The sequence below is a fragment of the Primulina tabacum genome, chromosome 7 (genome assembly GCF_025594145.1).
Source record: "Primulina tabacum isolate GXHZ01 chromosome 7, ASM2559414v2, whole genome shotgun sequence".
Taxonomy (NCBI): Eukaryota; Viridiplantae; Streptophyta; class Magnoliopsida; order Lamiales; family Gesneriaceae; genus Primulina; species Primulina tabacum.
Window position 1 is genome coordinate 32115436 of NC_134556.1, and position 23442 is coordinate 32138877.

Consider the following 23442-nt stretch of genomic DNA (forward strand, 5'->3'; position numbering starts at 1 on the left):
TGCTTTTTTAATTTATTAGTCATAATATGATAAAATGACTAGTAATAACTCGATATAATGACATGATTTTTTGTGAAATGTGAAAAATATATATTTTTTTCAAAAAAATAAAAAATTAAATTTTTTTTTCCGGGTACCCGAAAATACCCGATCATTTCGGGTACCCCGACATGAACGAATTGGTGTCGAGTAGTAGAATTTACTATCTCGGGTACCCGAACCCAAAAACCCGACCCGCGACCACCCCTGCTAACGTGTATAAATTCAACTGATTTTTTTTAAAAAAATTTAATTTCGAAAAAATATATATTTGATTTAAACCCTAAACCCTTCCCTGGGAAAATTTATGAACTTTACCTTCAAGGCTTCAACATCTGAACACTGTCGAACCTTCTCTGACGAATTATCCGCCGCCCGCATCTTCTCCGTCTCCGCCCATAACCTCTGCTACTTCTCCGCAGATACGTCACATCCTCCCACTTCTACACCGCCTCCGAATTCTATTCTTCTCTCCATCCAAGTCCTAACTTCCTTGCCCCCTCTCCCCCGGCTCGGGGAATTAATATGACCATATTACTACCTGCCTCCATCCGCAGCGGCAGTCATTTGTAGGTAATTAATTTTACGTGAATTCTCAAGTATATTCGATTTTTGTCCGGACCATCTTTTAGGATTAGGAAGATAGCAAATGTTGTTTTTGCTTATATATTCTTTAAATATATCGTTTAAGAAGCTAACTTTAAAATTTTTCTTTCGTTTAGATTGTGAGCTCATAGCTAAAATATTGAGTTGGGCATAGAGCATTAGGAATATGGATGTTAATGCGAGCAAACCCCGAGTTTCAGCGATTCCACCACATGAACTTAATGTGAGGAAATTTGCAGAATCTCGAGCTTCTGAACTCGAGAGTCTTCACTCGGTGGTTGCTAATAGATTAAATAATGATTTCCGGTCTCAAAGGAATAAGAGGAAAAGAACAACTGGACATGACAACCGCGTTGCACATAAGAAGTTTAGAAAAAAGAAGAGAGTGGAATATGGAAATTCATGTAACAATGATTGTTTGAAAAAGCATGAGAAAAAAGTTTCCCGTCGCATACGTAGGAGCATTGAACTTAAAAAGAACCCACAAATTGGGTTTTGTACTTCAGGGGATGGGACGAAGAGACTGAGAACACATGTTTGGCATGCAAAGCGGTTCTCAATGACAAAAATTTGGGGATTTCACATTCCCCTTGGTCTTCATGGAAGGTAATTATCTGCAGCTTTTATTAAATTTAATTAAAAGTAATGTCGTATTTTAAATGACATATATGCTAGTTTTTAAACCAGTTTAGCAAAAGTGCTATGCAAGTGTTGTAACTTGTAAACTAATGAATTGATTTGAATGGCTCACAAAGTCTATTTAGTTTGGTATAAAAGTTTGGATTTTTCTAGTTATGAAGTTAAAATTTCCTATTTAACATAAATTTATTAGCAATTCACAATATATATGGGATACAGAGGAAGAGGTTCAAGGGCTCTGTTAAAGAAATTAAGAAGTGGAGTGCTTATCCATGATGCAAGTTACTATGGCACTGTCCAGTTGGAGGGTCCACAGGTAACAGTTTCCTTACCTTTTAACATATAACTTATACCTTTATTTCCTAGAGAAAATTTAACTCCAGTTCTTGTTGGTAGTTTCTGTTTGTATTTACAATGACAAACTTTATGGCAGCGGCAAATTTTTGTGGATATTTAGCCTATTATTGGTGTGGAAATTTAGTGTCCCTGCACAGTGATTTAATTTATGTGATGAATGTTTCCAGGACAAACTACTATCGGTTTTGAGTTCTGTTTTGGTACCTTCTCCATCAAAACACGATGGAGAAAATTTTGATGATATTCTTTCTGGTGACATCTTTGGAAGCGCTGTGGTAGGTAAATCTTTCTTTCTTGTTATTTTTTTAAAGTTCCTTACTAAATTTCTCGTATGTCATTTTTCAGCTTCATCATACTGGAAAACCTAGCTTCCCATCCGTAGCTCCTGTAACCTTCATGTGGCGACCTCTTCAACATATCACTATTCAAAAAGAAGGCCATAATGTCAATTTGCTTGATGAGTTGCAAAGCCATGATGATGGGACTACTTTCCGCCGGCTTTGGCTGTGTATACATGCTGCTGCTTTGAAAGAGGCATCTGAAGCTTTGACATATGCTTGTGTTAGTCACCTATTTACCAAAATCTTTTGAAACTTTAGCTGTTAAACTGTAACTTTCAGGAGTTCTATTCTAGTTGAAATTTCTTATCTTATGTCTCTACTTTTTACTTCAAACTACGAGTTAGAATGTTTTATGCGTCCAATAGTGATAATCTTGTCATAAAGTGAACAAAAGGAATAGGATAAACCAATGGCTTGGATACATGACTATTAGATTTTGAGTTCCATTAGTATATATTTGATTTAATTTTTGGTATTTGAAATGACTAATATTTATCCATCTTAATTTTTCTCGGTGATGAATTTATAAATTGGTTTTATATTGACTGTTACTTGTTTACAGTGATAGGAGACTACGCCTTGAGGCGTTACTTTCTAGAAGCATATATATGTACAATAACATTTTTCACTTCAATATACGCTCAAATGTTTATATATTTGTTTGAGTCGTGTTGAGAAGAAATTATTTCAGATGGATATGACTGGTGGTTCAGCTAGGTGTGTTTCTCTGGAGGGTGAGCTGGCAACGTTAGAATTGATTGGATCAAAAGCATCAGATCTTCTTGAGAAGATGCTACAACCTTCCTGCTGGTAAGACATACTCAATATTTTGTCTTCTTTCATGTTAATTCAGGCATGTGCTTTTGCTATGGTTCAGTGGAATTATATGGCTGGTGCAGTGTTTCTGAGAAATCATGCTATCCGAAGAAATCTAATGCAGATGAGAATAGCGATGCAGGCAAACTAGAGAAGACACCTATCTCTAAGATTAATAATCAGATTTCCTCTTCTTTAGTAATTCCATTAACTGTCAAGGATCCTCGTGCATTGACAAAGAAACAACAATCAATTGTTAACGAAGGAAATTCTTGTAACTTCTGTTTTGGAGAAGTTGAGACTAAGCATGAAAGTGAAAGTGTTGCCAATTACGGTGATTTGTGGGATGTTAGTGAAGGGTTATGTCCTCCAATGGAAGAAAGTGTTGCTTGCATGGAAAAATATTATCAGCGAAATGAGTATATTGGACTGCGCATTAAAAATTTTGGGAATCAAAATGCTCCAGCGAAGGTGAAATATTCTAGATATTGCCCTGTTTTGCTACTGAAGAACGAGAATCATGAAGATTCTGTCAAAAGGTAAATGTTCCCAGCAATAAATTTTAGTTGTCTTAAAAAAATATATCTTTAATTTGTTCTTTTCTTATTTTTAGAAAAAATGGGCTTGAAACTCATTTTTATCATGGTTTCAAGTGTAACTTGTTTTTTATTATTACAGTTATCCAGTACTTTGTGGCTTTCATGCATTGTTCGTGAAAATCATTAGTAACTTATGATGATTATTTTGTTCAAAATGATCGACACTTGTTTTATTCTTGTGATTTTGCAAACATCCCTTCTATGATCTGATATGCATGATTGTGTTCTTACGTATCTATGTAGATGGTAGAAAAAAATTCATCTGTTAGTAAACTTTTTGATGAAGAGATAAAATGTACTTGTGATAATTCCCTGATAATATAATTGGACTGCTTTCATGTTGTGTCTGAAAATGTGTCCTTGTTTCATTAATTGTTGTTTTGAGAAAAATTGAGGTAACTATGACAAGGATCTATTACATAAACATGATCGGTTTTGTTTTTTTTTTGTTTTTCAGGTGTTCAATTGTTCTCCCTCTAAGTTGGGTTAAAGTATTTTGGAATGCTTTTATTTTAAATGGTGCTCATGCCATAGGTTTAAGAGAGAAGCACTGGATTGCATGTGAAGTAAGTGCACAAATTTCATTCCCCCTAAGATTATCATGATTCCTAAAATCTTTTTCTTTATGTAGATTGGATTGCCGTATTTTCCATGGGACTATCCAGATTGCAGAGCTTACTCATATATTATGGAAATGGATGCCACTGCCACGAATCAGAAAGCAACACTACGTCCTCCATCCCAGCGGCCACTAGAAATTCCCATACCACCTCCATGGGATTGCGTGAAACTTATTGTGACTTCATCAAGTGAAGTGGATGATTCTCTTAATCATGATGAACGACATGGTTCTGCTGATGTCTTAGGGGACAACTTAGTGAGAAACAGTGTCTGTGGGCTATCAGATGCTACCACTATGTCATTTGAAGGTTTCGTGGCAAGGACTTCTTTCAGTCTGAATGATTTCTTGAACAATATCAGTGCCAATCATTTGCTTATATTCCCAAGAATGAAGGATCAAAAGATTAGCATGTATAAAGTCATGAATGATGAAGGACTTCTTGAACAAAATGCCAATGTATCAGGAATGCAGTGTGGCAACAAACAATGTTTTCTTCGAGTTCATCTTCACGCTCATAAAGAAGGTGTTTTTGAACAAGGGGCAGTGGTTTGTGCACCTGATGCTGTTGACATACTGTCGTGGAGAAGGTTCTCACTTTTTCAGAATTTTCATTTAGTCGTTTCTTGTTCTCACTTCTTGTGTTCTGACAAATTTTCATCACCAATTACTTCTTATGTGCTCTACATGGTACAGATCAGAATGTGACGAACATCAACTTCAAATACCTCAGTCTTCATTGAGATCGTACTTTGTTCGGTTGCCATCCGGTAAATGGGCACTTCAAATTCCTGAAGATTCAGCTGTCAGAGAATCATATAGGTGTCCTATTGGTTTTATTACTACTGGTTTTGTCCGGGGAAGGCAAGTTCTCTTAGCACTTCCATTATTGAAGAGCTTATTTTAAGACATTCATGGTCAAGTCAATTCACCACTGTTCTTCACCTTTTTTTTGCCATATAGCAAGAAACCAGTAGCAGGTGCGCTTTGTGAGGCAAGCTTACTTTCCAGGCTCAGATTGGAACAGTGGAAGGCATTACCTGCGAGACGGAGGAGGAAGGAGATTTTTGTCTTGGTCAGGAATATGAGATCCACAGCATATAGACTTGCTCTTGCTGCCATTGTCTTGGAGCAACAAGAAGAAGATGTCAAATTCATGTGATTTTTTGCTGCCCTTTTCGGTTGCTCACTCGCAGCGGATTCTGAGGCTCACTCAGGTCTTTTCATGTAAGAATTGCTGGAAATCATTGAACATATTTTTTTTTAATATAAATATAACACAAAAATATGATCATTGTTAATGCACGAAGCAACACATAGAGGAGTAAGTTTATGTCTCCTATTTCAGTTGTAATGCCACTTAATATAGTTCAATCTGTTAGGAATAGCGAATATGGACGGAAGTCGTCCTCATTTTTTCTTCAAACGCCATGCCGATTGCTTTATGTGTTCTAGATGCCACTGGGCCTTGCTCTTCAAGGACCCTTAAATATGCTAACTTCGGTCATGTATTGAATGCTGCAATAGTTCTATTTAAGTTTATCAATGCTCGAATTTTAGGTCAAATTAGTTTGTTTCAATTCTTCTTCCTGAGAATGTAGAATGAATGCTAGTTGATGAACAACTTAAAATGAGGTGCATTTCTGTAAAGTATGTTGATATTTTATTTCTTCTAATCCATTAAGGCAACTTTTTTGCACTTTTTTGGCCCCTACTCTCATTAAATGCCGTAAGAATTCGGATAAGATATGAGACATTGAAAATTCGCACACTTATTTTATTTTTTAGGGGACGAGTCACGAGTTCACAGCAAAGCCTCAAAAATCGAAACATAGTTTTCAATTAAAATGTAAATTATGTCTTTAAATAATGTGATGAGATTGTTAGTTTTTTCCTCAATCCGTTATTTGAAATTAAAACCATTTTGGCCCCTTGTTTTTTGAATCTATGAAGGTTCACCGACTTCAATTTTAGATTTTTTTTCCCGATGATATTGATTCATTGTTAAATATTAATGGAAAATGTGATTTGTGGGGAAAAAGAGGGATTAAAACAGTTTTGGTTGCCAAAAAACAAGAAAAAAATTAAGGATGAAAAATGTTGTATTGTTGTTTTTCTCCCATTAAGTGTAATTAACTTTTACCCTTTGACTTGGTAACAAAATAAAACATATTAAAGTAAATATTGACGAATGAAAGGTAGAATTAAGGAGGATAAATTATATGTATGAGCTCTTTGACTTACTTACGTGTGACAAAATGTGATGAATGTCAATATCGAATAAGCAAACCTTATCTCAACCATATGTATATTTGACTTCAGAGTACAGTAAGTATTCGGTTGAGCAATTATATATATTAGTTATTCTACGATCTTTTTTATCATTATCGATAGACTAAAGTGAAATTTGACAAATTATGGATGGACTAAATTGATATTTGAATTTTTAAATAAAAAATAAAAATAAAAGTGTGTGTTGAAATTTTTTAAAAAAACAAAAAAAAAATGTAATATTAGTATTATATAAGGATAATATTAGTATTATATATGTGTGTGTTCAATTAACAGTTGAGACAAATTAACATGCTTGTTTAATTTGGAAGAAAATTTTAATGAATTTTTTTTAAACAAATTTGTTTTGTTTCACAAAGAAACCATATGAAGGCCAATTTAAAGGGAAAATTATTCACATTCTAATTTTCAAATTAGGGCTTATATTAGAACACCGAACGAGAAAAATTGCCGGGACAATTTATCATGAATCTCGCCTGCAGAAAACAGCTGATGAGTTTTCTCCATTTTCGTAAACGAGTATGCTGAGCCTAATCTGCAGAAGAAACTTGGGCTCTCTAAGTAAACCCTATTTGCTCCAGTTCCCTTCGTTTTCATCGTTGATTAACAGTAGTACACCTGATTTCGATTCGGGAAATGGGAATGGGGATCCATTTGCGACCAGTTATCTCATAGAAAGATTTGGTTTTTCTCGAGAACGGGCTATAAAAGCTTATGCCCTGGTCAAATTCAGAAGCTCGGAAAAGCCAAATTCAGTCATTGCGTTCTTTAAAGAACATGGTTTCAGTGATGCCCAGATCAAGCGTATCGTCGAAAAAGGTCCTCTGGTTCTTAAATTGAAGCCCCGAGATAGCCTTTTACCCAAGATCGAATTTTTCCGTTCCTTGGGCATCTCTGATGGTGACATTGTCAAAATTATAACGACAGCTGGATTTATAATGACAAGAAGCTTGGAAAATCGAATTGCGCTGACTTTTGAGTTCGTCAAGAATATGCTGAAATCAGAAAAGGATGCAATACAAGCTATCAAAAGATTTCCCAGTATTCTTTCTCAGAATTTGAAAAAGAATGTGCCTCTGAATGCTGAAATGTTGCGCGAGGCAGGAGTCCCAGAAATTAATGTTGTATATTTGTTCAAGCGCCATCCAAGATCTCTAATATCAAGTCCTGACGAATTTAAGAAGCAAGTGGAGCGTGTTACTGAACTGGGGTTTAGCCCGCTGACAACTATTTTCATTTTAGGGGTAATTGCAATGAGAATGCTACCTAAACTGAGTTGGAACAAGAAGATGGACATATACAAGAGATGGGGTTATTCTGAGGATCAATTACTCATCGCTTTCAGAAGGTTCCCGCAGTGTATGGTGACTTCCGAAGAAAAGATTAATGGAGTATTGGGTCATATTATAAATAAAATGGGTTGGGACTTGGGATCCTTTAGTCTTTATTGGTAATCCAGTCATAATGTCTCTAAGCTTGGATAAAAATATCATTCCGAGGTGTTCAGTTTATCAAGTTTTGCAGTCAAAAGGTTTGCTCAAGATCAAGAAAAGAACTAACATCACGACCATTCTTAAGATATCAAAAAAATCATTTTTGGAGAAGTTTGTGTCGCCCTTTGCTGATGAAGTTCCCGAACTGTTGAAACTGTGTCCCTGTAATCAAATCTACCAATGGTTCCTGTATGATAATATACGGCTCAAAGAGTGTCAGAGCAAAGAAAGGAAAGCATACCGTGATGAGAAGATTTCTTCGTAACATATTTTCGGGCTTGTGCAACAAGAAGGGAGCAAACTCTTCTATGATGCAGCATCTTCTCTTTAGGGCCCCTATCCTTTCTAGCAATACAAGAAAAATGATTACGGGCATACTTTCTTTCTATTATGCCTCTAAACAAAGTGCTTAATGTAGATAAATTTTCTTGCTTTTTTTAATGCAATGATGCATTTTTAAAATTTACTTACATATATACAAACTCACGTATATAAACACACACAAATTTACTTACATACATACAAACTCACATATATAAACACATACACACAAATATATATAAGGATTAAATAATGGTAAAAAATTGTGTGAGACGGTCCCACGGGTCGTATTTTGTGAGACGACTCTCTTATTTGGGTCATCCATGAATTTTTTTTTTACTTTTTATGCTAAGACTATTACTTTTTATTGTGAATATCGGTATGATTGACTCATCTAACGCATAAAGATTCGTGATACCGTCTGAAAAGAAACCTACTCATAAATAATTTAACTTTTAAATAATTAAATTTATTTACTAATATGAATTTTAAAAAAAATATTTTAAACTGGATATGTTATCTATGTAAATTAATTATTAGTTCAAAAAAATTAATAAAATAACAATATATTATAATTAGGTACAAAACCATAAAATTCTATACAACAAATTTACAAAAATATATATAAATTTTGCAAAAAAATTTTATAGGAACCCAAAAAATGTGTTTGTAATTATGTGAGATTATGTAAAAATTATTATAAATCTATAATATTTTTCTAAAAAAAATTTTTGCCAATAATGTGCAATAAATTTAATAAAAGATATTAGAAGAAAAAAATATAAAATAAAGCAGAAATATTTTTATTTTGCTATAAAAAATTTGGCAGAAAATAAAAATTAATATATTCTCTCTCCAAAAGTTGTCGTCCTACGTTGTATGTGCTCAAATCTCATTTGTTCAATTCCCAGGTGCCACTCCGAAATTACTCACGCCACGCCACGCCACCTTATCCCTGTGTCAATAATAGCAGTTGCATGCAACTGTGATTCTCCACCGAAACGTAATCGCCGCAGTAATCTTAATGCCTGATGGCCATGAATCGATGCCGTTTCTTTCTCCGGTTGCCTGCGATTCTTGGTCAGTGTCTGCATGCTCGGGCGGAGTTTGTGTTGGATGTCGATCTAGTGAATTCTTTTCTTCGGTTGTTTTGTTTTGTTGGTTTTGCTTGTGCTAGAATTATAATCTAGGTTATAGAATTAGGAAAGTGGGGTTTCCCCTAATTTTCTTACTAAGTTGAATGTGTTGGATTTGGATGATTGAGATTCATCGTTGTGGGTTGTACTTGGATTTATGATCTATTGGGTTAATTATTGGAAAATTGAATTAATGGGTAGCTCTCAAATTAAAATAAGAGAGAGCCTGATTTTTTATTGGATTTTTGTGGAGAAATTTGTATATCTTAGATTGAGATATCGCAGACATTCGACTACGATGCCCCTTTTGTTATATGTAACAAATAATCGAAGATATTCTCCTTTGGTAGAGTACCCAAGAGTTTACTTCACCTTGTGAATCATATATATTTTAAGAAATACAGTTGGAATTAGAACAGTTTTCATCCGATCGGCCCTTCTCTCAGACACCAAAACTTGTCTCTCCTCCCCCGCCGACCCCAATGGATCATACTTTAGGATGCGACGAGTCATTGATTCAACTAGGTAGTAAGGTCGGCAGAAAATTTGACATCTTGTCATGAGTTCGTATTCATTTAATTCGAACGCCGTTTTTCCTCTTTTTTCCTCCTTCAAGCTCCGGAAAAGGGTTAACTTAATCTTCTAATTCCATGGCCTCGACTTTATGGAATTTTTACATGATTAAACATTATTTTTAGTGTGCTGTGATCATGATTAAACATTATTTTTAGTGTGATGTGTAATCAATACCATGTACAGCGAAAAAACAAATGGATAAATTCTTTTGTACAGAGTACAACAAGAGAACAAGTAAAATACTTATTCTACCTTTATTTGCATACTCTGTCAGGCAGACTAACACTTTACACAAGAGCGTGTAGGTTGCATATTAGCCCACTTTTATCCTCTCTTCATCATCGTTAGTAGTGTGCATATGTTCCTACATACCCAACTCTGACAATAAAAAACGTCAATGCCTGGATTAGAAGGTAAATATAGAAATGGTCGTTATCATATAGTATGTTGTGTATGGCACGTGTAGCAGAAATATTCCCATAATAAGTTCAGCTAAGTGGATCCTGTGTAACAAAATGAATTTAAGTTCATGACTGGTTACAATTTGAATTGTCTTTCACATGGGATGCATAGGATTTTGATCAATTAAGGGTTCATCTCTTACTTCCCCACAAAGTAGACGGAGATTCATAGACGTGGATTTTGGCCTTTCATGTGCTTGGTTACATCCATCATTTGTAAAATGTTTCTATTTTCGTTGTTGGATGGTTAACTTTCTAAATTCAGTCATCCACCTTCAGAATCTGGCAGATTGATCCCTAGCTGCTTTGGCAGATGGACTTCAGGCATTAAGATTTTTGCTGGGATTACGACACAGTAAAAGAAAACTGTAACCCATGTGCAATGCTCTTGTTTATTTTTACAAAGAAAAATGTGTGACACACAATGCAGTTAAGGAAGGGAAGTGGCATTTCATTTATGCTTTTTTTTTGTAATACTTGAGCATGCCAATCTCGCTGGTGTCTTTTGAATCTTACATTAAATAAGATGATACTTTCTAAATTTTATTGTCTTGACTTTTTTTTGGGAGAATTTCAAGTATAATGTCTTTGGCCTTACCAGATTTCCAACTTGCTTGAATCGAGCCCGATTCTTGGTTTTCAAGTAGGTAGGGGGATGGTCTTCCAGAGAGAATCTCCTGGCTGGAAATCTACATCAAAGATGACTACAAATTCACAAGCCTCAACATAATCCTGTTTTTTAAATCTTCTAGAATGGCGCCCGTTCCTTGTTTCATACTTTATAATCACACCTTTCTGGATCCATTTTTGGCACTCTAATTTGACCGGTGCCTGCCATTTAGTCTTCGAAATCTATATGCGGACAAGATTGTAACAGAAAACTTATGCAGATTACATCTGGATTCTGGGGCTGAGCTCTATACCCGTAAGAATTCATTGGTGGAATCATCAAGAACCTACACAATGAGTTAATTTGCTGGCCATGAAAGACTAGATACAGCTCCAATTGATATCTTATAAAACTATTTCAAAAAGAACCTTTTTTCATTATTTATCTCGTTGCTACACATTTTTAAGATTTGATTCTACGCCGCACAGTACGAATTTGAAAGCTTTAAAATCAGATCGTTTTCAGAGTGGATCCTATGCACGAGTCCACCCCTATGTACTACTGGTGTAAGCTTTTCTTCATTTGTGTTTAGCAGCTTTTATGAAGCTTTAAACACTGTTATGCTGTGTGTTCACTTTTATTGTGTTTTGAATTCATATTGATATTTTTTTTTCACTTTTTGTAATAATTTACAGAAACGTTGATTCATAGATGCTCATGGGATGTTTTAGTTTTGTATATGATAGGATTCTAATCAACTGCTTCTTCTATATGGAAATTATAAACTGGAATTTGTTGTGTTACATGTAAAATGCTTTATGTCTTGTATACATATTATGATCAAATCTTAAAAAACTTTTGGGGCTTTGGTGAAGTATTATGGTAACTGCTTTATGTCTTGTATACATAATTACATATTATGATCAAATTTTAAACTACTTTTGGGGCTTTGGCGAATTATTGTGGCAACGAAGTACTTTTGTACATTAACTTACTATATTTCTTATACGAGATTAATCATTGCTGTATGGAATTAAGTGTTCTACCTTTACGAGACTGAAGACCTACCTTTAAAGAAGTGGATAACAAACAATTATGCTCAACAATCTCGTACATTTGATGCAACAAAAAGTGCAAACAAGTAGATTATGCCAACCAATTGAACTCACATTTTTTATCAATCAAATAACTTGGAGAAAGAGAGAGAGAGAGAGAGAGAGAGAGAACATGCGACCGATTTGTTTAATTTACTGTGCAACTATGAAAGTATGCATGCTCCTCGTTATACAATATTAGAGATTTAGAATAACCAAGATAGTATCGTGGAAGCTCTGAGTTATAAAGTTATTGTTTGCAACACATTTCACTTCTCATTCAAGAAACTTAAACTCTTCATTTCTTATTATTCAAGAATCTTCAACTTTCTTTGAATCGTATATGCATGTAGCTATGTAATATGCATAGAATACTTCAATATCATGAAATTTGGAAAGGTGATTGCTTCTGATTCATTAAAATCTATGTGGTTATTCAATTGATTATTAACTGATGACAGGTATCATCGAAATGAATAATGAATCATTATTTCTGTGGAAGCCTGCTACACGATTGATGCACTTTATATGACCAGAAGAAAGCAGGTAAAGACACCAGCATTCAAACTAGAAACTCTAGTGTTTTACCTCCTTTTCGTGATTGGAATTTGAGCCAACACCATCTGATAGTTCCTTTTTTCTCCATCCGGTCTTCTTTTATGGTATCTAGCTGGTACTCTGTGTATCTTTCATTTTCCAGACATTTGACACATGATAACGATAGCCATGTAGCCCCGTTCAAAGAAAAGTATAATTGACATCCCTGTGAATGTGTAAAGTGCAATTTGTACAAGAGGTGCAATTATTTGAACTCTCATACTCTCCCAAGTATAGTTGATACTTCTCGTGGGATGGTAAGGATGATATGTTGAATCTAGACTCTAGAGTCAAAACATATGAGACATAAAGAAATTAAGGCGGTGATGAAGGTTGTGGTTACAATGCTTTAGGCAGCTTAGTTTTTTGCTTTAAATAGGTGTAGGGAAAGGCATGGGCAAGGACACATTAAATGGATTAGGTGGAAGATGCACCAAAGGACTTATTCTGTGGAAAGTAAACTTCTTGGTTTGAGAGACACTCGGAGTGCATGCAAATAAAGTTGATGCAACGTGGTACTTGCTAGCCGAAATTCTGGCCTTTTCAACAATGTTGCAGTTGAAGAATTAAATATGGATAGTTTTCTTTTGAGGACTTTTACCTTGAGTTGAATACAAAGGTAGAGGTGCAGCTTCACTTATTATCTACCATAGGGAAGTTGCTCCTTTAACCTGCGTTGATTTTTATTGATTTTAGTTTGCATAAACTGTCTTGCTTTCTTTAGTATGTTCATTACAAAAATTACAAATCTAACCCTATTGAAAAAACCGCCAAACTACCATTATTCTTCTTTTCTAATCTCAATCAAAGGAAGGGCAAGAAATGAAAAAGTTTCAGACCTGTAATTAACTTCTATCCTTCCCATATCTTTCCCCCATTTTGTGTCTCTCACTCATCTTTCCTAATAAACCTTCTTTTCCAAAACCAGCAAAACTGAATTGTTGAAATCCAAAACCCAAAAACAGAAATGATAACGAGGTTCAGATGGTCCTGGAAACCTACAAAGGCTGAGAGGGTTAAGTTGATGGAGTTACTGCTGAGAATTTCATGAAAACTATTGATCGTTAAGGTTGTTTTGAAGCTATTTTTCTTCCATTATAATGTTATTGATGCGATCAAAGATACTACTATTTTACTATGATTTTTTGTTAGACTAGGGCATTATTAACACGTTTAAACCTTTCTAACATTTATTGCAATTGAAGGAACTAAACATAAAATTAAAATGCAAGAGGTAAATTTATATTTTCAATTTCCTTATTTTCAGTTTCTACTGAAGTGTCATGAGTTTTATTTTTATGGGTTAATTTTTTTTCCCTGTCTCATTGTCAAACTTCCTTTGAATTTGGAATTCGATGGTCGTAGGCATGCTGCCTGTCAAACATGATTTCAAGTGACAAGTTAAATTTATTTTCTTAAGAATTTTTCCATTTGCCATCACCAAGTTTCCAATTTATATATTAGGTGTCATTCTTTATTATATTTATGGTGCTGTGATGAAATAGATATATTATGCCTACAACATGTCAGAAAAAGTGTGCTGATAAATTTTGTATTTATAGCTTTTCTCTGGGAATGCACCACATGCTATAGGATGTGGTATACTGCATGCTATAGGATTGATGTATGATTTTGGTATAATAGAGTACTGTAGTTAGCAATATTCACATAGCATCAAAAATACCTTTTAAAGGAAAATGGCGACAAATCAGTAAACTAAATCTGCCTTCCACTATATTATGTGATTTACAGTGGGTGAAACTGGGAAGTCATTTGTGGGACATCAAGTAAGCCGATTTAAATTTATTATTATAATTCCTGTTGGTTATTTTCCTCATCTTCTTTGCATTATTTAGCCAAAAATTTGACGGAGAGAAGCTAGGAAATAAATGATAGCTGTGCTCTTTTTCTGTACCTTTAAGTGATCTAAACAGCCTTGTGTGTATGCCAAGGAGTTACAGAAACACAGTTCATACTTTGGAGGAATGGGGTTCTTTTGCTATGTCTAAAAAATGAAGTACTGTTGCTATGGATATTAAGTTATTTGGTTGCAACAAGGGGACCTATGCTGTGTATGTTAGTTTGTTTTGTCCATGGATTATGATATTCTATGGTGTGTGGTTTTATTGGTATGGTATTCTATTTATAATGCAAACAAATTTTGTATTGGTTTGTGAATTGAGTATCTTTAAATGGAAGAAGCTTTTATTCATATGGAATTATATTTGTTCGATATGTGGATATAATTGCATGTGGATTCATGGATATAACTGCATGTGGATTCACTATATCTCTCACTACTATGGTTGTCAGCATATCAATGTCCCTATTCAACTACATTTTTTATGATGAAAATTTTGTTTAACATTTATTAAATTTCGTGGCTCTATTACGGAAAACCACCCAGGGCCTGCAACCATAAGGTAATTCCCAATTTTCCTTGGAATTTTATCATCTTCACTATAGATATTTATTTTTATTTTATGTTATTTGTTAATTTTTGTTATCATTTTCTTGTTGTGAAAGATATTATTCAGAAAATTGGAAGAGAAATGATGTTCATTTAGTTTCCTGTAGAAAACCAAATGAATTTTGGTGAAGATGCAGGCAGCGTTGAAAGCATAAATGGTGCTTTCTTTTATAGTGTGGATGGTCTTGCCAAGAAAATGGAAACTCTAATAAGAGTGAAGGTAATAACTTATTCACCACATTGCATTTAACTCTATCACTTGACGTTTTTAGCTACAGAGTAATATAAAATAGAGGCATTAGATGGTTTGAAAGTGTAATCTCAACTGAGTTTGGTTTGTACAAAAAGTTGTAAAAATCAAATCTTCTAGTGGAACTCTCCGAAGATTTAAAAGGATTTGCGTTTCGAACTTACATAAAATATTTTGCCTCACTTAATTTCTGCAATCTCTTCTCACTTTTAATATCAGTTTTATCGGTTCTGTTGAATATCAGCCTTCAGTGTGCTTGAATTGTTTCAGCAGATCTGTTAGAACTGTTTAGGTCCTACATTGCAGACCAGACATTAGGGTTTGAGCCATAATTTATCTTCTAAAAGTAAATAAATAAATACTCATAAATCTAGGTTTATTTATTATTTGCACAATCAAATTTGTACTACAATTATTATAACATATAAAATTCCATACAAAATTTCATTTATCAAAATCTTGTGATAAATTCAATACAAAATCTCATGAGTTAATAGCAAAATCTGACGACATTATTGTTGTAAATATCGATTTACGATATATTAGTTGTTTTATATCACTCTTATTACCCAAGTATCTAGCAAAAATTTTCAGTCGTAGAGTTTGTTCAATACGATTTATCTGAATAAATATTGAAAGATATCGACTATTTGTCTAGAACAATACTATATAGGTAACGTTTGGTTCGTGGTATGAGATAAATGATATGAAGATAAGTAATATTTTTTAATAATAAAATAAATATAAATGATAGTTAATATAATGTCTGATTTGATTGATTAATTTGAATATAATTGAGATAATGTGATATTAACGTTTTATCATTTTGAAAAAATTAATAAAATATTTATAATAATGCATCAAACATGAAATCAGATTAAATAAAATATAAATATAAATATAAATAAATAATATAACAAATCAAATGAGTAAAATATAAATATAAATATAAATAAATAATATAACAAATAAAATGATACTCATGATGTATGATGTAACGTCAAATTGGGGTTTAGGTTTATATGAAAGACGAACAGCGAAAAGTCGCCAGTATCTTACTTGATGGTTGATCTCTCCGGTAGAAGATAGCGGGCAAGTCTTCTCTATTTTTTTCCAATCGAGCATGCTAAACGTATTTTGCAGGAGAAATTTTGGTTCTGTGAGTAAACGTCATCTTCTCCAGTTTCATCTTTGTTCTTCGTTAAGCATAAGCACTCCTGATTACGATTCGAGAAATGGAAATGGGGACCCGTTTGCGGTCAATTATCTCTCGGAAAGATTAGGTTTTTCTAGGGAATGTGCTTTAAAAGCTTATACCAATGTCAAATTTAGGAGCTCAAGAAACCCGGATTCAGTCCTTGCGTTCCTCGAGGAAAATGGCCTTAGTGATGCCCAGATCAAGCATCTGATCAAACGTGTTCCCCAAATCCTAACATTGAAGCCCCAGGATAATCTTTTGCCCAAGATCGAATTCCTCCGTTCTTTGGGCATATCTAGGGATGATATCGTCAAGATCATGGCAGTCGCCGGAAGTTTCATGAGAAGAAGCTTGGAGAATCGAATCATCCCGTCTTTCGATTTCGTGAAGGATATGCTGAAATCAGAGAAGGATGCAGTAGATGTTATCAAGAGGTTTCCTAGTTTCCTATATATGGATTTACAAAAGACTCTGTGTCCGAATGTGGATATTTTGCTCGAGGCAGGGGTCCCGGAGATCAATGTTTGGCGTTTGTTCAAGCAACGTCCAAGAACTCTGTTGATGGATCCTGATGAATCTAAAGAGTATGTGGAGCGCGTTGCCGAGATGGGTTTCAGCCCCGAGAGTGCGAATTTTGTTGTAGCTTTCGCAGTGATGAGGAGGTTCTGTAAATCGAGTTGGACTAAGAAAATGGACGTGTACAAGAGATGGGGTTATTCGGAGGATCATATACTCCTTGCTTTCAGGAGATACCCGCAGTGTATAGCAAAGTCAGAAGATAAAATTGATGCAGTATTGGATCATATTATAAATAGAATGGGTTGTGATCCATCGGCTTTTATCACGTTTCCGGCAATGATGTCTCTAAGCTTGAAGATAACTATTATTCCAAGGTGTTCGGTTTATCAAGTTTTGAAATCAAAAGGTTTGATTTATAATGGAAGCATCACAGGTTTTCTTAGGCACACAAAAGAAAAATTTCTTGAGAAGTTTGTGTTGCCCTTTGTGGATGAAGTTCCGGAACTCTTGCAATTATATCCCTGTGATTTGAGTCCACCAAAAGGTTCATTGATGGTAATACATCGTCCTAAGAATGAAAAATGCGAAATGCCTGAACAAAAGGATGGTCCTAGGGGTAGATAAGCTAGATTGTAAATGATCGAATAGGTGTCCAACAAACCAATTTTGGCCGTGAGATTGATTTAATCATCCTTCTGTCAAACATTCACATTATTCAGTCAATGATAATTTTATTTTTTTATCCTTTTTGTCCATATACTCAATCTAGTGCACGGATAAAAACATAGAGTGAAATATGGTTGCGCAAATGTTGACGATCATGAAATTTAGTCTCCATACCTATTCGTGGTCTTAGGGTTATTTGTTGAGAAGGATATTGATTTGTTTCCTGCATAGCCCTTTTAATCTCTTATACGTATGTAGGGATCTTGAGTGATGGAGCTGGCTGAGTGTTAATCACGATTTAGTTGATTAAACCGAAATTGAGTTAAACCATAATGAACATGAAATATAAAAAATACAAGAAACATCAACTTAATTCTTTCAGTCCTGTATCGAATAACATGTTCACGTGCATATTTTTTTTTAATTTTAGATCGAAAACGGTCGAAATTATATTTCATTTCATGCTAAAATGTAAATTTAAAAAAAAAAATTGAAGAGAAAATCAATTGAAGAAGAGAAATCTTTTCTTCTAGGTTTACAGAAAATGAGGCAGTTTCAAAATAGTCTTACAAGTTTGGTTACAATCCTTTGGTGATAATATTTGTAGACCATGCAATCTTTTATCATAGCAAAATAATCTGAGTTTCAAATTCCCGATCGAGATTTGTTTATTCAACGTTGTAGAAAACTTTCGTCTGTCCTTTCTTTGTCCGAATTTGAGAAACCTGAACAAAGAACACCATGTGAATCTAAAAAATACAGTAGTGGATCTCTTGTAAGACGGTCTCACGAATTTTTATCTGTGAGACCGGTCAACCCTACCGATATTCACAATAAAAAGTAACACTCTTCGCATAAAAAGTAATACTTTTTCATGGATAACCCAAATAAGCAATCCGTCTCACAAAATACGACCCGTGAGACCGTCTCACACAAGTTTTTGCCAAAATACAGAAGGCATGGGGCTATTTCAAAGACGCAACACGAATAAAACGAAACCAGTTTGAATTCAAAGAAGTCGATATCGTCGTCTTCACCGATCAATCCTGAAAGACGGATTTTGGACATGGAGAAAGAACATCAAAGCTCAACGTCAGATACTCGGGATTTAAAAACATAATAGGACTATTAAAAGGAACCTAGGAATCCATGTGCATCAATTGCATCTCTCGTTTAACCAAGTGGTTTAAGAGCTTGCCTTTATGTTGCATTCACGCATTTTAAGTCAAATCTCCCTTCCAACATTCGAGGTGTAAAAATATTTTCCTTGCACTAACCAAACTAATTCGATTTCTTTGTAATGGCTTCTCGTGTTTCTAGTGGGGAGATCTTGGCATAATCCCTCTACCCACTATATCTTACCGTTTTCAATATTAGTCTACAGTGGTTCTCGAATGAATGCCGAATATATGCAGTGTTTCACCAAGTAAGGACGACGTAAATGTTAATCTCAACAATTGGTTAATCTCAACAATTAGCTACGCAAGATTGAAAAACAGCAAATTCCCCAACAACAAGATCAAAACAGACATTTCATTGGCTAGACAATCTCTTAACAACGTGCAAGTTGTGACTAAATACCGGGTACAGTAAAAATGATATATTTCAAATGATTACACTGTATGAAAGGGGGTACCTTTAATCTTGAAATCTCGCTTATGTCACTAACGTGAGTACCTCCGCAGGGACATCCTGGATTATCGTCAAACTTTACTATCCGAGGAGTGCTGTCCTGAAGAATCGGAAAGCAAAACGATGAGCAGAATAGCTGATGAGGACACAGTTAGAAGTATACTAGGAATAAGTTGTGACCTTGGGTATATAATCAGGCAGCGATCCACCACATAATTCAGAAGCTTTATCATATGGTAGGACAAAGACTGAAACCTGAATCACATATTAAATCATCGACAGATACATACACCATTATGAGTATAAAGTTCAATCAAAGGAGATAATTGTTTCAATATCGAATATGAAAGCATCTGCTTACTTTCCCGCCTTTCGTAATCAAATTGTTAGCTTCTACTTCGAGTTCGTTTTGTTTAGTTTTCAATTCATCCTGTGAAATCGCACCTTTGTATTCCACATATGGCCTGAAAAGATTTTTTTGATTATGATTAACTTGAATTGATAACAACTTGCAATCTGATGGCACTGCATATAAATACGAAAGAATCACGAGTAAATGAAAAGGTTAACATTGTTGGAGTGCCAAAATTGGTTTCAGGATGTACTTTGAGGAGTGGAAATGACATTGTGATTGTGGACGAAATGGCGCTGAGCAGTTAAAAAAACTCCCTCGATTTAATTTCCCTTTGGATTCGAAGGGAAGTCAATGATGGTGTTCGACTGGTTGATTTTTGTTTATTTTGGTAACCAAATTGATAATCGAGAAACATCAGATGCTAAAACCGATTTAGTTAAGTACATTTGGCACTGAAAATATACAAACTTTTTAATTTCATATGATCACAGAAACACCATAGATGCATACCCGTCTGGAAAATGGTATCCTTTAGTAGGCTCCAAGTGATCCCATCCCACATTTTTCATACAAACATCGAGCAAATGTCCAGCTGAGTGTAGCCTACAAAGTGGAAAGACTTGAAGTTACAGGGGAAAAAAGATGAGAATAGCAAGATTACTTGTATAACAGAATGGTTTTATTGACACAATACAGATTCTAGCAAATTGCTTGTACCAAAATGAAAAACTCTATATTCAAGAACCACTATTAACTAGCAGCACGAATCACCGATTTAGCGAATGTGTTTCCACCAGGGCACAAATGCACATTTGAGTAGAAACTATTTAGATCTGTCTTTGATTTTGAAGCAAAGTTAATCCGGTTCTCCAGACGTTAGTTTGAAAATCAACACAAATCTTGATCAGCTATACATGAAATGAAGTCGAGAACCAACAAAAAATTTCATCGAAAACGTCTATCCTCCTCGCACAATCAATATCCAATTTCGAGAACCAACATCCCACATACACAAGCTAAAGATCAAACATTTCATACCTAGAATTGATCCTTCGCCTCAGTTCATCCACGCGTAACAAAACTTGACTACCGCTCTCAATATTCCTTTCCGATGCCCCATCTTTGGAGCTCTCAAAATGCCCATAGTGATACACCTATCACATAATGAACCTAAAAGTAAGCGCAGCATACATAGAAACAAAAACAGAACTCGCACAAGACAGCAAACAGCAAAAAGAGAGAGAAGTTTAAAATTGGAACCAAGAAACACACAATTTTTTCCTTGGATCGAACATCTTGAACGACAAAACTGAACTCTGGATTGGATATGGAACCAGTATCTGAAGGTTGACCACCCCCTTGTGGATGAAAAATTGTAGAATCCAGCACCAATATATGCCTGCCATCCTCTCCCTTTTCAAAAACCCAATATCAAAATTCACAATACATTAGTAATTCTTCAACACTATTTCAGCACAGTTAAGTGTACCGTACCCTTCTTAATTTTTTCAACAACCCATCACCAAAATCGTAAAACATCAGTGAATCTTTAATACCACATACACTTCTAACACTGTGAGTGTTCAATAGTTAATATTTTCAATAACCCATCAAGAAAATCACTAAAAACGTGTGAAGAGGAACTGACCATCGAGGAGGAGAGGATGGTTCCAGTGGATTGAAGTTCCCGCATGTCATCATAGTATTTTAATGTTGTTGGTTTAAGATTCGGATTCATGATGCCAACGTTTCTGTTTCTCACTTCGTAGGTTTCACAAATAACAAGTATCCAACTATATAAAATCGAAAAAGGAGGAAGTATTCAACATTCAACGATAGATAATAATAATAATAATATTTTTCTTGATTGGTTGCCACAGTAATATCCTTTCTTATTGGTGAATATAAAATATTAGGGATGATATTTAAAATACAGAAAACAAACTTTTTAGAATTGTACAAGAAAGCCTTCAGATCAGTTGTTTCCCCGGTTCTGTCTTGTATTGAATATTTATTTTTTTCTTAGCAGGTTCACTGTAGGACGGTCTGGTCAATTTTGTTTTTTTTCATAATAATAAGTAATATTTTTTTAAGTATGAGACCGTCTCACAAAATTGACTCATGAGATCCTCTCACAAAAATTTTTTTTGAATAATTAAATCATGTTTTCTTTTCATTTACGTCGAAGTAACCTTGAATTTGTTGGATTATACATACATACATACATACATATATATATATATATATATATATATATTATATATATATATATATAATATTGGGTTGTGTGTGTTAATTAGCTTTTCATGTGTATGGATGGAAATTGAGGTTAATGAGATCCTACATATGTGCGCACTACCCTCACTTCATTTCAACGGGTAAGATCTTGCCACACATACAATTTCAGAAAAAAAAGTGGCTATATATGCATGGACAAATCTTGGTCACCCATCCTATCATGGGGGCAATGCACACATGGGTAGGATGAAATAAACCGGAAATTGGGGAATGATGAGTTTGTCCCATATAGGAAAATTAAGGTGATATAAAAGAACTTATATTGTATTACACTTTATGGAAGTGTAAGAATGATTGGTCAAGAGGTTTTCTCTCGCGTACGCCAGCATAGGGGCCTGATTTGAACTCGAAAAAGCTTGACGTGTGTGCAAGTGTACGAGCACGACCTGGATACGTCGAATGTCGGACAAATCAAGATAAAAATCGCCTAGCTAGGCTACGTCACTTTTTTTTCCCTCGGAAGAGACCTTCCACCTGCCCTGTGAGACCTTTCATATGCCTGACTGTTGGTGCTCAATCTGACTGGTTGTTGGCGTTTCGGATGCCTATTTATGGCAACCTCTGGCCTTCCGTGTGGATGTTATCGGCGTTTATAAATAGAGGATGTGCCAAGGCCAGAAAACACATCAACTTTCTCCTTCGTTCCTGCATTATGCCTCTTGCGTGCTCCGCTTATAAAGTTCAAGTATTATTTCGTTTATCAGTGTAGTGATTTGTGCAACACCACTGCAGGTCTACCCATTGTATTCTGAGAAACAGTTGTCCGATAAAATCCTCGAAGCACATACCGGAGAGGACGAATTTATTTTAAGAAAATTGTACAAGCTATAGGTCTCGGTTTAGTTTTGTTCTAATATACACGATATGTTAATATTTAGACTTGAACCAACTCAACTCCAAAAGATAGCTCAAGGGGGAGGATTGTCAAAGTTTATATATACAACTCCCATGTATTTTATCCAACAGATTTGAGACAACTAACACACCCTCTCACGCTCAGGAATGAACATTTGGAGCGTGAAGTTTACAAATGACCCAACTATGGGTAGAACGAGTGACCCAACTATGGGCAGTCTAACACATAACAGTGAAACTGAGCTATGATATCATATTAAGATTGAGACTTGGACATAATTCAACACCAAAAGCTAGCTCAAGAGGATAGGATTGTCCAAATCCATATATGCAACTCCCAGATATTTTATCCAATCGATGTGAGACAACTAACACACCCCCTGCAATGTGTTTTGTGAAAAGAAAATAGCTAAAAACTATGGAATCCCTTGACAGAAAGTAAAAAACCTAGGATGTTGGGGCCAAGAATTTTCTTGTAGACCGCTTTCTGGATTTTAAAATAGTGGATTATAAGCCGGTTATTAGTCAAGTTCAAGAAGCTCAAGTGATTCTTCATGAGATTCACACCGAAGGGATAACTTTGAGCTAATATTTTTCAAGTGG

General features: G+C 34.9%; 4 protein-coding genes and 1 long non-coding RNA gene across 7 annotated transcripts; 4 read left to right on the forward strand and 1 right to left on the reverse strand.

Moving 5' to 3' along the window:
• Positions 1-344: 344 nt before the first annotated feature.
• On the forward strand, positions 345-5461 carry LOC142551283 (ribonucleases P/MRP protein subunit POP1). 3 transcript variants are annotated; one of them, XM_075660431.1, is made up of 11 exons: positions 345-612; positions 762-1251; positions 1504-1600; positions 1809-1916; positions 1987-2202; positions 2674-2792; positions 2882-3337; positions 3855-3963; positions 4029-4606; positions 4713-4884; positions 4984-5461. In XM_075660431.1, the coding sequence occupies exons 2-11, from the start codon at positions 812-814 to the stop codon at positions 5176-5178; spliced, it is 2490 nt and encodes an 829-aa protein (XP_075516546.1). In that variant the 5' UTR covers positions 345-612; positions 762-811; the 3' UTR covers positions 5179-5461. The 3 variants fall into 3 exon arrangements, with proteins under 3 accessions (XP_075516546.1, XP_075516548.1, XP_075516547.1); XM_075660433.1 differs by having other exon boundaries at positions 1152-1251; XM_075660432.1 differs by having other exon boundaries at positions 345-608.
• Positions 5462-6829: 1368 nt separating this feature from the next.
• Positions 6830-7762, forward strand: LOC142550684 (uncharacterized). Its single transcript, XM_075659759.1, has one exon. It carries the CDS (start codon positions 6830-6832, stop codon positions 7760-7762), a length of 933 nt encoding a protein of 310 aa, XP_075515874.1.
• A 3571-nt stretch (positions 7763-11333) lies between these two features.
• LOC142551284 (uncharacterized) lies at positions 11334-15311 on the forward strand. The gene is made up of 2 exons (XR_012821558.1): positions 11334-11471; positions 12461-15311. It is a non-coding gene; the product is annotated as an uncharacterized LOC142551284 (long non-coding RNA).
• Positions 15312-16284: 973 nt separating this feature from the next.
• LOC142551285 (uncharacterized) lies at positions 16285-17773 on the forward strand. The gene has a single exon (XM_075660435.1). It carries the CDS (start codon positions 16440-16442, stop codon positions 17655-17657), a length of 1218 nt encoding a protein of 405 aa, XP_075516550.1. The 5' UTR covers positions 16285-16439; the 3' UTR covers positions 17658-17773.
• Positions 17774-18205: 432 nt separating this feature from the next.
• On the reverse strand, positions 18206-21529 carry LOC142551286 (uncharacterized). Its single transcript, XM_075660436.1, has 8 exons — positions 21335-21529; positions 20959-21099; positions 20725-20840; positions 20197-20289; positions 19693-19795; positions 19512-19586; positions 19336-19431; positions 18206-18424 (listed from the first exon to the last, which is right to left on the reverse strand). Exons 1-8 carry the CDS (start codon positions 21422-21424, stop codon positions 18368-18370), a joined length of 771 nt encoding a protein of 256 aa, XP_075516551.1. The 5' UTR covers positions 21425-21529; the 3' UTR covers positions 18206-18367.
• Between the last annotated feature and the right edge of the window lie 1913 nt (positions 21530-23442).